The following is a 17,073-nucleotide window of genomic DNA, read 5'->3' as shown; positions in this document are numbered from 1 at the left end:
AGTCAGCAAAATACTCCCTGTGGGTCATATCTGGCCTATTGCTTGTTTTTGTAAATGAAGTTTTATCGGAGGACAACCTCTTCTCTTCATATATGCACTATCACTGTTTTTGTGCTACAAGGGCAGAGTTGAAAAGTTTCAACTGAGACTATATGATCCACAAAGTTTAAAATATTTTACTGTCTGGGTCCTCACAGAGAAAGTTTGTTAACCCATGATCTAGAACAAGGCCCTGGACGTAGTAAGCACTCAATAAGTATTGCTGGGTGAATGAATAATTGAATGTATGTATAACTGTGATTCAACCAAATACAACTTTTCCATTACCAAACAGAATGCTTGATATCTTTTAGCCTAAAATAGAGATGAGCACTAAAAGTCCTACTTAGGTGTTTTTTCCAAAATAAAGACACATTTTGCTGAGGGTGAATTTGAGTAGCCCCCATCCCATGCAAGATAGATAAATGGCTCACAACTGTGAAATGACAAATCTCCAGCTATAGCTCCATCCTGAGCTTTTGCCAGGGGCCCAGTTTTAAACTTTGAGGCTCCCCAAAGTTCTGTGGTATAGAACTTGTTTTTTTCCTTGTTCTTGTTTAACTCTGTTTTCAAAACTTATTTGATTACAGAGACCTGCTTTTTTCATGAAACATCCATTAACATCCCGGGAAACTAATTGTCTCATGGAGAGGGTGGCCATACAATTTATTGCCAAATTGGGACACATTGAGAGAGAAGGGGGCACTACTAATATTCACACTGGGTTAACAGAACTCTCCTGGGTGAACCATGAAATATGGTCACCCTACTCTGTGGGAAATACTATTTTCTATGATTATAACTAAAATGAGAAAGTATTAATTTTTATCATCAAGAGCTTATATTAAGTTTTCAAAAGTTCTCATTTGGGGAGGTGTATAGAGAAAAGTCACTTGGACAGTCATGGAGAAGTTCTGGAAAACATACATTTCAGAATTCAAATCAAGTTCCAGTCCATTGAGATCAAGATCCTCCTGGAATTATTAAAAAGCAGAGCTCTTTAGGAGGCTGGCTCAATGAACTCGGAGTTGCTGATTCTGCAGTTGAGTTCTGACTCTTTTGGTCTCACACTCAAATTTCCCAGAAGAGAAGATGGATTTGACTAGTAAGTCAAGCTGTGACACAAGACCATATCCACGTCTGGTATCCACCTCTGGTCTGATCAGCAGCTGACTCCCCTCCATCTCCACTAGTAATGTTGGGGCCATGGTTCCTGGCTGTAAACCACTAAGGAAGTCAGGTGAGGCAGAGAGTTGTTCCCAGCTTAAATGGTGGAAATTGGGGCAGAGAGTAAAGGATAACAGGATCAGAGTTAAGGAATGGAGTCCAGTCATGGGCTGAAAAATTTTTATTCCATGTACTATTGCTTTTTTTATATTGTACCCATCACAGATATCAATAATTGAATGCATTTTGTTCTATTGAGTCCAGCCTCAGAGCGTTTTGCAAAACACAACTTATGAATAGAAATTGGTTTGGGGGTTGCGCCAAAGTTAGGGGTGGTGGTTAATTCAGTAGCACGCAATCTTTGAGCACCCATTTTACCTACAGCCCTGTGTTAAGAAGTGAGAGGGATTCAAAAAATGGGCCATTAGGCCCAGCAATACATAATCATATATTTTGTTTAGCGCAATGTATCAAAACTATTATTTCAATATGTAATGATATAAACCAATTTTATTAATAAACTATTTTACATTCTTTTTTTTCATATTAAGTCTTTGAAATCAAAGTGTATTTTAGCCTTACAGCACCCGCAGAACTCAACTGGAACTAGCCATATTTCAAATGGTCAAAGGCCACACGTCAACAACGTAGCTTTTAAGATCCCAGACTATTTGTCTGCACACAGCCCGTCAGGATTGTAAGGGTTAACCTAGGACCGACTTCCCAACTGAGGCCGTGGGAATGGTATATCTTGGTCCTGCGGAGCATGCCGGGAGTCGTAGTCCGTGTCCACGTGCCGGTGGTGTCCGATGGGAGTTGTGGGCCTCTGCCTTGAGGAGCATGCCGGGAATCGTAGTCCGCTCCCGCCCGCGGGCGGGTCTGTGCGTCATGGCCGTTCGCGCCGCACGGGTCTTCTCTTCCGCTCGGCCCCAGAAAGTTTCGGTTCTGCCCGGCCGTGGACCCACGAGCGTGTAAGTGCCGCGGGGGGCCGGCCGGGCTCTGGGGGTGCCTGGGCCGCACTCGGCGCCGGAGCGGATAACTTCTGTCTGCGCGCGGCTGTCACTTTTTGCCGTTGCCGTCCCCACCCCTCCGGGGTCTTCCGCAGATCCCTCCAGGCTCCTAAGTCCCCTCTCCAGCCCAGCCGATCTGGGAAGCCTCGAGCGGGTGAAGCGCCTAGTCCTAAGCATGGCCGGGGATCCAAGGCTGTTTCTAGCGCTCAATTAGAAAGACCCCAAACACCAGTTCCAAGACCCCTGACGGCCGAGGGACGGCAAAGGAGCCCACCATGTGCAGTCTGAGAACAAGCCCGGGATCCATTAGGCGTAGGAGGACAGGGCCCCGCGTTCTTGCTTGCTTTGCCCACGCAGTTGCTGACCTTAGCAAAACGTAGTTTCTGGCTCAGCTTGGCCAGGACAGCCCAGACCTTCACTTAGCGGGATTCTTCTGGTGCCCTTGTCCCTTCCCTCTCTTAAGGCTTGTTCATCTCCGGTTGTCCACAGATTCGCCTTCCCCGCGGCGGCCTTTGTCGCCCAGGTGCAGGGTCTTGAGATAGCTTTCCCGAAACACCTGTTGGGTCGCCTGTGCATTGTGTCTGGTGTGGCTGCAATTGACTTGAGCTAGAGTCCATGCTATTGGAACCTAGGCTGAGTGAGTTGTGGATGCGTGCGCGCGTATGCGTGGGGGGACTGAACTTTACTTTTTTTTTTTTAATAAGAAAAGCACGCGTGGTTGACGTTATCCATATGTCTCCCTGCTAATGCACGTGTGTCCTCTGATACCCCTTGTCACTCTTCACTATTCTCATTGGCTCCATACTCTAGAAAAAAATAGAGAACTTGTTGAAACTGCCTGCCTTGGTCATATCCTCTGCCCCTTTGCTTGTCTTACCACAGCAGTTTCCTTTCCCTACAGAGAAATAGGTCAGGGACATTTTGTGGGGCAGAGGATCAGGCCTCAATCTGCTCACTGCCCACGTGCCACTGCTCACTTGCCACTGCCGGGGCTTGTGGTCTCTTCTGCTGCAAGCTTAACTCCTCTGCCATCTGCCTAATGCGGTTGGAGGGTGTTGCGTGGGGGAAGACCTGTCACACTGAGGTTTTCTGCTCTATGTGGCTTCTACCTTCTGAAGTGGACTCATGCTGAGAGGACTTCACTAGACCCCCTTCTGTGACAATCACGGTTCCTAAAGTATTGAATACCCTATACTACTTGTGGGCCATCGGAAATCAGAGTTAATAGTTGCACTAATGGGACTTGGCCTCCTTTGACTAAAAAGAGACTGAAAAGCCTCTTTTCTGCTTTTCTTAAATGTTCATCTTTTTGTAGCACTCTTTTTTAATTTCTTTTTTCATTTTTTCTTAGGAAAACAGACATTCAGAATCATTGAAAGAACTGTATAAAGAATACCCATATACCCATCTCTTAAATTCTACAATTAATATTTACTTTATTGTTTTTGTAGTTGCTTAGAGATTGGTAACAGTGTCAGACAATAATCCTTTAGCTGCTCTTTGGATGACCTTTTCTCTTTGGAACTGGGTTTGCTTTTAGCCTTGTCCTTTTGGAGGGTGGTGGAGATGGCCCCCACAGGTGTTGGTGATGAGAGGAACAACCCCTGATAGAGCAAGGTCAGAGCAGTTGGTGGCTTTAACCCGTGTTTGTCACCGAAGCTATGGCTTCTGCTTCCAGAATAGAGTAGATACTCAATAAATGGCAGCCTTTCCCATTAGGAGAGAGGCATGGCTGATGTGCTCTGTTTTGTGGAGATTCCAAAGACACAACTTTGGTGACTCAAGACCTGAATGTCTTTAAACATGAAGCAAAGGAAGCATGCTATCTAGCTGTGGTCTCATAGTGGAAACCACTGGTAGGAACTTGAAGTTTGGGGTCACATGTGCTGCAGGTAGCTCCAGGCAGCAGGTAAGCGTCCTTAACAGGTAGGTGCCTCATATTAGCCAGAGGCCACTTGTGAGCCTGTCAACATCTGCTTACCTAGCGGCTGGTATGTTATTGCCTTAACTCAAGATAAACAATACTTTTATTTGTTTGTGATCTCAGTGCTAAATTGGGGGGGGGGGGGTCCAGTCCTCTTGATTAGTTAGAATCTCTATTTGAACAATTAAGTCTGTCAGTAGGGCGGGAATTGGAATGTTTCTGGGTGTCTAAGTCTGCCTTCTTGCTGTTTCTTTTTTATTGTGCATCATTAAAAATGGCGATCTTTACCATCCTGATAATAAGAACTTGTCTCCGAGTAAACCCAGGCCCATGGCTTTGAGAAGAGGAGGATGGCAGGAGCCATTTCCCTCTTCTTTCATGTTGGAGCTAGTAAGCCTGATGGTTTTAGTGGTAGTTCTTCGTGTTTGCATAGGTCTCTGTGGCTTTTAAAGTACACCAGGGACTTCTTCTCATCTGGGCCAGATCCCTTTATGGAAATGAGGATATTCACTGTGGTTCGAAGGACAGACTTAAGGACAGTCTGTCTGTGGTTTGGTGACCCTGTGGCACAAGGGCCACTCTGACCAACTACCTAAGTCTGGGGAAGGAAATCAAATCAGGGGAGCCCTTCACATCCAAGAGAAAAATCTGGATGAAACAATGTTCCAAGCAAGCCATTAGCCTGAAGTGGGCTAGGCTGAGAGGAGATTCCCTGTAAAAGGTCGAGGGTGGGATGGGGAAACTGGACTGGAGGCTTCCACGCTGGAAGGAATTTCCTGAGGACAAACCTGTAGCCTGAGGTGCCTTTTCCAGGGCATCTGCAGCCTTGGTCAGGAGCAGGGAGTGGATATTTAGAAGTCCCAGCCAGTGTTAGCTGACAAGAGTGTCTGCTGTTCCCCTTTTCTGCTTCCTCCAAGGGCAGCAATCCTTAATCATCCCACAGGAAGGACAATAAGGGGTTACCACCCTACACTGCACCTGGAAAAAAAACAAGGTAGGAAGAGGTCAGCTGACTTCCCCAGGATGGATAGATTTGCTAAAGTTGCCTAAAAATAGTTTGGTGAGCTAAACATACCCTGGATCACACCCAGTCATGGCATGATCTTCATCACATTATTCTTTGCATGCTAAGTAATGTAAATTTCACATAATTTGACTTGATTCCAAAATCTCAAATAGGGTTCAAATTGGCAAGACTCAGCTACAGTTGATAAAAGAGAAGACAGATATCTTGCCCATTGCCACAACTCCAGCTTCAGAGCTAGCAGAGCTCCCCCGACCCCACTCCCCTTCTGCAGCCCAGGCTGTGGGCTTCTCTTGTCTCCCTCCCCAAGGAGCCTAGCATACCTCTCCCCACCCCAGCCTCACACCACACCTTTAGTCTGTTTGATGGTTGCACATTGGCATCTCTAAACTTCCAGGAATGGAAAGATGCGAAGGGCCTTGGAAGGAGGGGGGGTTAGTCAGTCAGGGAAGCGGTGGTGGCAGTGGCAGTGATGGATGGTTTTCAGTCTCCTTAATCAGCTGGAAGGAGGTTTCTGGGTAAGACTGCCTGAAGGATAGAGCTGTGGCACACAGTCACTCCCTTCTGCCCAAGCTGAAACCAGAAAGACCAGAGGAGCTGGCCGGGGGAAGGTGAGGGAAGCATGAGCTGGGCAGAGCATGGTTTGGGCAGAGGAAACAGAACATCCAAATCCCAAAGGCAGACTCCCAGCCACTTCAGGTTAGCCCAGGAGAGCCAGAATGCAGTTGGGAGGGAGAAAGGATGAGAGATGGGGCCTGGCACAGTGAAGGGCCTCACAATTTGGGCTTGTGTATGGTGGCAGTCACCTGAGCACCCAGGACTCCAGGGGCCTCGCCTGTTTAAAAAGAAAGGCTAGATAGGGGAGGATGGAGAAGACACACTTACTCCCTCCATATTATTCCATTCACTCTTGGTATAATAGTTCCATAACATTTCACAATGTCCACAATTACAACTTGATTTTTAAAATCCATTCTTTTATTCAACATGAAAGTTATTTATGCTCAATAAAGGAAATTGAAAAATCAGAGAAATAAAATTTTTGAAAATTTACCCATGTCCCCACCATTGGAAGATTATTTATGTCTTAGTATATTTCTAATACCCATCTATGGCTAAATATTTAGTTTGGTCTGTGGAAGGAGGGTCTATGTGTTTTGTTTTGTCTAATTCACTCAGTCATTCAGCAACTAATTTACTTAGGGCTCTGCATGTGCCAGAACTGTGCTAGGTGCTGGGGAAAAAATCAAGAACGATGGAGCTACAGACAAGTGGGAAGGACAGCGATAAAGCCAGAAATTACGATGGTCGTGAATGTCTCCAGAAACCAAAGAAAGGAGAGCATGAGACTGTGCAGGGGGTTTGGAATCATGAGCACATTTGGTGCCTTCCATGTTCACCTGTTTTCATCAAAGTTCTTATCCAGCCTCAAGTGACCTTTTACTTGTTTGTAAGCTTATTGGGGTGTATGTTGTCTGTTTCTTCCCACTGGTGCTTTAGTTCCTTGAAGGCCAGGGCTCACCTCATATTGTTCATGGCTATAGACCCAATTCTTACATCAGGGCCTGCCTCTTAATAGGAGGTACCCAATAAATATGTCTTGCCTGGCTGCTTTGCTTACAGGTTTCCATGTTGTCTTCCTGGAGGCCGTGTTTAGTGGCTGTCTGATTCTGTGAGAGATTCAGTTCATATTTCATAATTGGCTGGGCTGACCCTCTTGACACTTCCTGAGTATATGCTTTTGGAGATCTGGAATTTTTTTCCCCACAAGGATGGGGTCTATACTGTTCAGGGCAAGAGAAGATGTACCAGTTGAGTTCTCAATTGTCTGTGTAGCTATTCCAGAGACTGCCCAGATTTTCACAGATGCCATTGTCATCTCCTGGATATTTTCTCTGGTATCACCGGTGGCAGGGCCGAGGCAGACTTTTGGCTCCTCCCTTGGGCCAGCTTCCCACCTTCCTAAAAGACACTTTCCCAGACCCAGAAGGAACACCTCACACCCACAGGTCCCTCTTGACCCTGCTGACCTGGGCCAGTGGGCTGGAATCATGGCCAGTTTTGTATGTGTGAAAGGGAGAGTGACCAAGGAACCTGACATTGTTGGTGGGAGGGAGGGGTCCAAGAGAAGTTTCAAGAAGCGATGGCAAAGTCCCGATTCTCTTTAAGAAAGAAAGAAGGTTGCAAGGATGAAGGAATGTTTGGGAAAGGTGAGCCAGGTGTGCAGTTGATTAACACTTTAATTATAGGCCCAAGGGGTTGGGTCACCTAATGAGACTTTGGTCATGTGGGTTGAAATGTCTGCCTCTGAGTTGGTCTCCGGAAACTCCTGAGCACTCTCATGGGCACCTGTTGAGGTTCTGGTGCAAGGAAGCTGCCTACTCACTGACCTTTTCAGCATTTGAGCAACAGGACTTCTGGGCATTCAAACTGCAGGTACCAGCCAAGTGCCTCCTTTTCCATAGGTGGAAACCAGAATGGTTGGGGATTGGGGATGCTGAACCAGGCTGAGGCAGTGGCATTTCCAGAAAAGACTCCTGCTTTTGGCTGATCTGAACCATTTTGTCATCAACATTTAACATTCTCTGTTGGTCAGAGTGGAGTTTACAACTGGTGTGCTCCACCTTTATCCAACTGAATGGTATCCTCTCTGGGTCAGTTCTTAGCTGTAGTGTTAGGAGCAACTATGCCAACTTTTGAAAGCAGAACAAGGTTGTTTTCCATATCCCCAACCTCCTTTCCTGATCCTCTTTCCTTCTGTGGCCACTGAGACACTGTATTGTTTTGTTCCTGCCAGAGCCAGTTTTTGGCAAACATGAATCTTAGTCATTTGCTCTATAGTGTAAATAATTTTATGTGAGTCTGTCAGAGTCTTTGAATCTTAATTTCAGACTAAATGGCTGTCTCTATTTTAAGAGATTTAGGGCATCAGGCAGGTATAGGAGGAATTTGGGGGTCAGAGAATATCTTTTACTTCTAAAATAATCCCTGGTCTATGACTAGGAATTCAGGTACTAGTCCTAAATAATAAATAGGAATTTTTAATTTTAAATTTTTAAAAATTGCATTTAGTTTAGTTTCCTGTTTTCCAGAGATAGGGTGTTTTCAGATAATCTGGAAAGGCTTAAATGTAATTCAGGGTGTCAAGAAAAAACAATGTTCAGAAAGATTATATAAAATGAATTTCTCTGGTATTTGAAAGATCTTGCCAGAGACAGTGACCAGCCTTTTTACATATCGTGCAACAAGAATGCTGAGTTCATGGAGTAACTTACTCTCCAGGGGCCTTGTGAGGGGTGTGAGTTCTGGAGTCGTTTTCCTGAGTTCTGAAGTGGTATGGACAGAAGCTATCTCTGAGGGTCTCCTGAGTTAGGAGAGCAGTTTGCTAATGGGCTGAAAATGTCAGTATCTTCTTGCTCTTTCATGCTGGATCTCTCAACCAAAGGGCAAGCTTATCTAGAGGTGGAGAGAGAATCCCTGTGACCATGCCCCATTCTGTGCCATCTGTGCCTACAGGGGTGAGACAGAGAGGGACAAGATGCAGAGTTGTCCCTCCCAAGTCCTTGAGAATAGTGTCCCCATGGTGGCCATGGTCTGCCAAGGAAGCTCTGATTTTCTTCCTGAAACCCTGTGAGGAGACACCCCAGAGCTGTGTTGGGGAAGCCCACCATGATCTACAGGTCCAGCAGTCAGTTTTTAGCCTGTAGTGATACAGGCTCTTTGGAAAATCAGCTTACATAATCAGTGAGATGGAAACAGCTCACCCCGTGACCTGGGAACTTGGCTTTGGCTGAGTGCACTCTGAGGATTACATGACACAGGGCAGGCTCACCAAAGCTCCAAGTATTAAAGGAACACGTTTCTGTGTCCAGGCTCATCATGCCAAGAGGCTGGTTTGGTTTGCAGACCTTGTTTCCCTCATGCCAGACTCCAAATCAAGACTGGTTTTCTGGAAATCCAGCCAGCTGGTTGTATAGTTCATGCATTGTTCTGGCAGGGCCTGGATGAGCTGTTCAGAATCTGTTGTTGCTATCACTTCCTTCCCAGGCTCCACCTTCTTCTGTGTGACTCACATCTAGTTTTAAGTATACACGCAGATCCAGTGGGCTTCGTTTGAGGACTCATGGAGTATTAGTCTGGTCATTTTCCTCCAAGATTATTTCTCCCAGAAGCTCCAGGCCCTCTGTGTTGACAACAATGAAATAAGATGGAGGTGGAGAAATAGCCTTTACATTTGTTGTCCCCTTCACCTGGGATTCCCTTTCTTCCTTGCATCTCTTCAGTGACTTCCTGATCATTTTTCAGGCCTGGCCCAACTCAGTTGCCATTGCAGTGTGTCCACCACCCTCTTGTTCTCCCAGGCAGAATTAATTTTCCATTCCTCTTAGTTCCTATTGCATTTTATTTAATTCATCACAATGCTACTGCTTTTTTTTTTTTTTTTTTTTTTTTTTGGTAAAATGTATGTACAGTAAAATTCAGCCATTTTAGCATACAGTTATTTGAGTTTTGACAAATGCACACAATCATGTAACCACCACGATGAACCCCAAATTCCCCTGTGCTCTTTGTGGTCAAACCCTCCCCTCACCCTCAGCCCCTGGCAACTGCTGATCTGATTTCTCTCCCAATAGTTTTGGCTTTGCAAGAATGTCACATAAATGAAATCAGAAAGTATGCAGCCTTTTAAGTCTGGCTTCTTTCACTCTGCGTAACGCATTTGAAGTTTCTCCATTTTATCCATATGTCTGTATGGGCCTCTTCCACTGGATCGGGTTATTGGTTTTTGTCTCTTCCTGGTGGACAGCCAAGCTCCTCCAGAGCTGGACTGTGCCTTGTGTGCCTCTGTATTCTCAGCCTGCACAGTGTAGGCACTTGACAAAATGTGGTGTTGGGGGCAGCTGTGCATTCAGTGATGATCCTTGATCTCTGTTTCACCGGGAGAAGTGGTGTGTGCCTGGGCAGCAGAGGCCTTCCATGCAGGAATCTGGCTGAACAGTCTCTGGCTAGTCCTTGGCAGATCCCTGCTTGGCTTTTGTGTTCAGTGGGTGGCCTGGAGAGAAACCCAGAGGTGGGGAAGCTGGTTTCTCCAGTAAACAGCTCCTGACCTCAATTTGGTGTCCATGATGGGTGGGGTGCCAGCACTTGCTGGATGGGACCTGTGGGGTTCTCTGTGGGTCCCCAGAATCTCTGCTCTCTGGGGCTCTGTGCCATGAATTACTGGGAGTGTGGTGCAGGTAACTGGTGGTTTCCCTCCACCTAGGCTGAAGGAGCCCTCTTTGGGCCTTAATTTTACTAAGTCATAGCTGCACTGTTTGTTAGTTAAAAATAGGCCCCAGGCATATCTGCCCTGTGCCAAGCCCTCCTCTCCTCAGGCTGATGCTGAAATGCTTATATAAATATTTATAGGAGGTTGAGTTTGGGGACCATTTCTGTTCCAGAATCTCTCTGCGGTAAGAGAAGATGATGGTGGGAGAGTGAGGGGCAGCATGTGTTTGAAATACTTAGGGATGGTGGCACATTATTTAAGAGAAGCTGGAGTCCAAGGTGGCTCCTTGAAACGAGTAGAACTGTTTGGTCATTTGCTGTGGTGACAGCAGTTGAGTCATAAAGGGTCAGCAGGGCATTGTGGAAAAGCCACAGGGTTTGAATTCAGGCTGCCCAGGGTTCAAACCATGATTCTACCCCATACTGCTGTGACCTAAGCCAAGTTACATGACTTCTCTGAATGTTAGTTTCTCTTTGAAAACAGTGATGACTTTGTCTACCCCACTAAGGTGATTGTGAGAATTAGAAGTGATCACTTGTAAAGCACCTAAAAGGGCAGGCACATTTAGGCCATTATTTAGTGGTGGCTGCTCCTAGTCTTGCTGTCTACCTTTGCCAGCAGACATTATGACATTGTGGTGGACGTGTAAGGGAAGAATTAGAGATTCTGAAAGAAGGACACAGAGGTGTTGAAATGCATATCCAGACCTCTTTCCAATGCTGCTCTCATCTCTCGCTGTTGTTGGGTGTCAGCCATTACTGTGTCCTTAAATCACTTCAACAGCTGCCCAAGTAGAGCTGGTAACTCAGACTCAGCGGCTGCGAGAGGACCGTAAGCCAGCTTAAAATAGGCATCCCTTAACTGCCACGGAAGGCTGTGCAGTCCCCTGGGTGGCAGGGCACACAGTGTCTGAACACTCAGGCTGAGCTGGTTTCTGGGCAGCTGGAGGCTAGCAAACCTTCCTGCTAGGGGGCCGTTTCACCTTCCAGGCAAGCCCAGCTCTCCTTGGTCCAGAAGCTCTCACCCCTCCCACCATGCTACTGCACAGAGGTTACTGACCCTTCCTCAGAGAGAGAAAGCCCAGGGAGGGTGTGGGGCTGGGCATGTGGAAGATAGGCATCTGGTGGTAGCTGGCTTACTTCTAGTTCCAACCTTTGCTATAAGGGAATGGGGGAGCCTTTTTTAAAGGATGGAAAGTGAGGCATTCATATCTCAGAGGGCAGTATGGGAGGGAGCTCAAAGAATACTCTGCACTGTTCGGTTGATTATTTTTAAGTCCCAAACCAGGTTATTGTGTCAGAATATAAATATAAACATGTCAAAAGCAAACCAGAAAAGGCCCCCAAAGCTATACCCACACTGAGGGAAGACACCTGAGGGGGCGACTTTGTCCCCAGAGTGGAGTTCCTCAAATACTGTCTTTAAATTGTGTCTGTGACTGCTTCCTCCACGGCCTCCTTTTCCACCACGCAGGAGCCACCATGGAGTCTGACCTCTGCTGACCAGACAGCCACGGAGGGCCGAAATTCTAAGCCTTTCTCCAGACTCAGGAAGGAGGCACACAGCCAAGAAAGGCAGCCTGCAGCCCTCACCATGACTTCCACTGCTGCAGAGAGCCAGCTCCAGAGAATTATCCGTGATTTGCAAGGTAAGTTAGGTCCTGGAACATACCAGCTTTGATTTTGAGGGAGTTGCGACCGAGTTTGCCATTGCCAGTTGACATTCAGCCCTTTCATCTCACTGGGAGTAATTGGAGCCCTCGGGCCACATCATATTGAAATATCTGGAGCTCAGATTTCCACCCTTGCTAAGGCTGAAAGAACTTGTAAGGCACTGTAAAGCCGGTTTGTAAACAGAGTACCACTCTCCATCCACTTTCAAACTTTCAGTTTGGAGTGTGTGTACATTCTCAAGCTACCTGTTAAGTGTTTGGTTGAATCATGAGCCTCGGGGCTCTGATGAAGATGGTCCATTTGGGGAGGAATATTCTCCCTTCCTTGAGCAGGAAGGCCAGATACCCATCTGTCCTGTTTTGCTGTCCCACCTGGTCCTGGCTGACGGATGGCCTGTGACACTCCAGTTCTGGGCCTGCCACTTCCCAGACTTCCCTGGGCACACTTTCCCCAGTGAGAGAGACAATGACTTGTAGCCCTCATCCCACCGGATAAAAGCAAGGCAGGAAAAGATGCAGATGAAACTTAGTAGATGCAGGAGGAATGGACTGTTTTCCTCTTTTGGCTCCAAATTTGAGAGGCTAAATTTCATCCTTTCAGATGGTGGTCCAAGGGTCAGAATTTTGACAAGTTTTCTACCCCCCACAGATCACCAGGGCTGGTCTTGTAAGCCTATTTGGAGATCCAGGACTTTTGCTACTACATGATCTGAAGCTGACCACTTCTTCCAGGCCTACGTAGTCTGTGGTGACACTTTCCTGACAGACTAAAGGCCCAGGTTCTTAATTGCTTGGACACAGCAATGACCAACAGCAATCTCTCATACTAAGGGCCATTGATGTCTAGTGTGGCCAGGATTCAGTCCTCATTCTGAAGTTCAAAAGTCAATAAGATAAAAATCACTTTCTGAGACTTGTAATCTCCTATTTATAAGGCTTTGGAACTCCAATAGCTAATAATTACATGGCATTGCATGTGTACTAGGCACTGTTCTATCCCTGTCTTATAGATAGTGACTATTTGAGTCCTCACATTTGGTCCTATGAGGTGGGTACCATTATTATCCCCATCTTGCAGATGAGGTAGTAGGCACAGAGAGGTTAAGTAACTTACCTAAGATTACATAACCATTCAGGGGCAGAGCCTGGGTTTGAGCACGAGCAACCTGCTGCCAGGGTCTGTGCTCTTAACCAAGGCAATCTGCATTCCGCTAAAGATGTTAGATGCTTTTATTTTTCATCTACACAGAGAGGTAGAGAAAAAGTTAAAGGACAGTCCCTGCAAAGCTCAGTTTGCCACTGGCCTTCACAGGTTTCTCCATGAGGCAGGCAGTCTTTATGTTTCAGTCACTGGATCTCGAGGATAACTTTTGGAAATCTTTAGCCAGAGGTCCTTACTGAGGGAAAAGAGAGAGGAAGAGAGGACCCTCAGGTAGAGTCCTGATCCAGGGAGGAGAAGGAGGAAGGGCCGAAACGTGCTCTGGAGAAGACAAAGGATAGGGAGTAACGTTTGTACAGTTACTGTTTTCCACCCTGTGTACTGGTTGGGTCTGTCATCCCTGTCATCCTGGGGCAGTCTCAATGTCTTGTATTAAGTAGCCCACAGAGCACTTTGGTGAAAACTTTTAAAAGGTTCCTCTTTCTCAATACCTTTAACCTTAACCTGTTGTTAATTGTCTTGATAAGCATGCAGATATACAGGATTGAGCATGAGAATAGTGCATCCTTAACTGAGGTGTCCTTGGGCAGTACACATCCTTCACACCTCTCTGGGGCAGCCCACTTATCCTCCTGCTGACAGCAGTTACTAGGATCTTTGGAGTCAGGCAGGCTCAGTCTCAGCTCTTGGCTCTACCTCTTTACACCTCTTTACACTGGAAGATACTGGGCAAATCCCTTTACTTTTCTAAGGTGCAATTGCATCCTTCCTGTGTCAGATGAATTTGATGATAACATCCATTTCTTAGGATTATTGAGAGAATCAAGTGTATAATTCATGTAAATTAATATTATTAATAAGTAATGTATTTGGATTATCAGAGGCCAGAGCTGAAAATTTCATATCTAAAAACTCCCTCTTTCAGAGTTTCAGGAGTTTCCAGATCAATAGATTGTTGGCTGTACACATTTACCCAGCCTTAGAATGGAGGAAGAAAACATGTATCTTTCCCAGGTCCCTGATCCCCAGCTCTCAATGTCAGCTATAGCAGACACTACTAGCAGAGTACAGCTGCAGCAGTCACTTGTTATTGTGAGAATCATTTCCAGCATCCTGTCTTCACCATTGGGCAAGTCTGCTATGAAACCATGATTAGGGGTTAGCAGCTATTCTTTTAAGACTTTTCAGAGAAGAAGATAGTTTTGTCCAGTATGACTTAGCCATCTCAGCTGGGGAAATTTTTCCCCATATCCAAACCAAATCCAGCTTCTGTTCTTCTGCCTCTGTTCCACAATAGAGGCAGTGAATTAGTCAAAAGGTGTGTCTTCCCTTCTCTGTACGGGGAGGTCAGATACCTTAGATGTTAAGAGGAGAGCTCTGCAGTCAGAAAGATCTTGAGGAAACCAAGGTTCTCATTACAGCTGGTGATCTTTGGCCAAGTGCTCTGATCTCTCTGTGCATTCCTCATCTGTAAAAATGGGGACAGTAATACCAGATGTCATTGATGCTTAATTGTACTTATTTTTTTCTCACCCTTTAGCAGCTCTGAAATTGTGATGCATCTTAAAATCAAGTGCATCTTAGATTTGTTCAGACAAGGCAATCCCTGCCTCATAATGCTGTGTTAAATGAGAAATGCACGTAAAGATCTAGCCTGTACTTAGAGAAGGAGGCGAGTATTGTTGGTTTTGTTGTCATTGTTGGAATTTTTTATTATCGTTACCATTATTTGCACATGCTGGGTTTTCCTGAAGCCTGGATTCCCCGGTACCAAACAGTGGGATTATGGTGAAGAATAACAAGAAACGTGGCCAGGAGAAAGTATAGAGCTTTCTGGATGTCAGTGGGAGGGGACTGCTGAATGAATCATCCTCACAGCAAACATTTGTTGACCAACTACTGCATGCAGATTACTAGGCCCAGGTAGTGGGCACACAGGGATGAGCAAGAAATACGCCCATTCAGTGAGCTATTGTGAAGTGCCTATGGGCTCTCAGGACATTTTAGTGATTTCTGATTTGGAGTTATATCCCATGGATGTTTTCTTACCACTTTACATTTTCAAGGTGCTTTGCTGTCGTATGACTACTTATTCCTGTTGCTTGCTGGGGTTATTCCTGCTCTCTCTGAGGTCAGTCTCCATCTGGTTACATGTTCTTGTTTGTTGTCTTGAAGATGCTGTGGCAGAACTAAGCAAAGAATTTAAGGAAACAGGGGAACCCATCACAGATGACAGCACCAGCTTGCATAAGTTTTCTTACAAACTTGAGTATCTTCTACAAGTAAGTGGTTCCTGTAAGGTGTTGATTTTTGATTTGTTGTCTCTTGTTTCCCTCTTGGGTTACTCATCAGCATAAAGGATATAATTTAAAAAGCTCAGTAGACCCATTAGCCCTTGTGGTTAGACTGAAGGTCAGAGCAGTCTCCAGTGTGAGCTCAAACCTCCAAGAGTGCAGTCCTTTGGGAATTGGAAAGTTACTCTTTAGGATGGTTCTGGGAATCAAGAACATTCTTTACAGATCTAGGTCACTTCAGGTGGGTTACAAGGTCACTATATAGCAGGGATCATAACTTTCGGGCAGTCACATACTCCTTTGAGAGTGATGAAAGCTAAGGACTCTTTCCCCAAATAGACATGCGTATATGTTCACGCCCAGTCACACGCAATTTCCAGGAATGTGTGGACTCTCTGAAGATTATCCATAGGCCCCTGTTCTAGAAACTTGCTACTCAAAGTGGTCTGTAGACCAATAATATCAGAATCACCTTGGAGCCTGTGAGAAATATGTTCTTGGTTCCCACCCTAAATTACTCCATCTGGATCTTTGGAAGTTGGCCCAGGAAACAGTTTTAACAAGCTCACAGGGTAACTTTATTCCTGCTTAGTTCAAGAAGCACTGCTTTAGAGAACTCTGCAGGTGTGGAAGAAGACACACGTCAAAAAAGGCAGGAAAGAAATGAGCCAAAATGTTAATAGAACTTATCCTAGAGAGATGGTATTGGGCATTATAATTTTTTCTTTTCTATTTTTTTGTTTTATCTGCATTTCCTAATAACATATGCTTATCTTCTATAGTCAGAAAAAATGCCATAAAACATTACAGAAAGAACTACCTATATCATTTCAAGCACCAATATTTTGCAACCTCATGTCCCACCAAACTGTATAGGATGAGACCCCATTGGAAGAGAGGCCCCCAGTGTGTTGAAGGGCTCACCTTTCTCATGCCTTTTCAAATGGTCCTGTTTTACATTGTAAAAATGCTTATGGAATTTTATGTGTGAGAGAGAAAATGCTTATGGACATTATTTTTTTTTTTTTTTTTTTAATCATCATTTTATTGAGATATACTCACATACCACGCAGTCATACAAAACAAATCGTAATTTCGATTGTTTACAGTACCATTACATAGTTGTACATTCATCACCTAAATCAATCCCTGACACCTTCATTAGCACACACACAAAAATAACAAGAATAATAATTAGAGTGAAAAAGAGCAATTGAAGTAAAAAAGAACACTGGGTACCTTTGTCTGTTTGTTTCCTTCCCCTATTTTTCTACTCATCCATCCATAAACTAGACAAAATGGAGTGTGGTCCTTATGGCTTTCCCAATCCCATTGTCACCCCTCATAAGCTACATTTTTATACAACTGTCTTCGAGATTCATGGGTTCTGGGTTGTAGTTTGATAGTTTCAGGTATCCACCACCAGCTACCCCAATTCTTTAGAACCTAAAAAGGGTTGTCTAAAGTGTGCATAAGAGTGCCCTCCAGAGTGACCTCTCGGCTCGTTTTGGAATC

The 17,073-nt window shown here is 45.3% G+C and overlaps 1 protein-coding gene across 3 annotated transcripts in view; it reads left to right on the top strand.

Annotated features, from left to right (window-relative positions):
* Positions 1–2,083: 2,083 nt before the first annotated feature.
* FYCO1 (FYVE and coiled-coil domain autophagy adaptor 1) overlaps positions 2,084–17,073 on the top strand; it is a 112,740-nt gene continuing 97,750 nt past the window's right edge. For all 3 annotated transcript variants that reach the window (XM_037849137.1, XM_037849156.1, XM_037849146.1), the window contains exons 1-3: positions 2,084–2,177; positions 11,907–12,081; positions 15,440–15,546. In XM_037849137.1, coding sequence (XP_037705065.1) covers positions 12,027–12,081; positions 15,440–15,546 — 162 coding nt within the window. In that variant the 5' untranslated portion in view covers positions 2,084–2,177; positions 11,907–12,026. The remainder of the gene's footprint in view (positions 2,178–11,906; positions 12,082–15,439; positions 15,547–17,073) is intronic.

The sequence above is a fragment of the Choloepus didactylus genome, chromosome 1 (assembly GCF_015220235.1).
Source record: "Choloepus didactylus isolate mChoDid1 chromosome 1, mChoDid1.pri, whole genome shotgun sequence".
Lineage (NCBI taxonomy): Eukaryota > Metazoa > Chordata > Mammalia > Pilosa > Megalonychidae > Choloepus > Choloepus didactylus.
The sequence above is the reverse complement of the archived record's forward strand: the minus strand, read 5'-3'. Positions and strand labels throughout refer to the sequence as shown.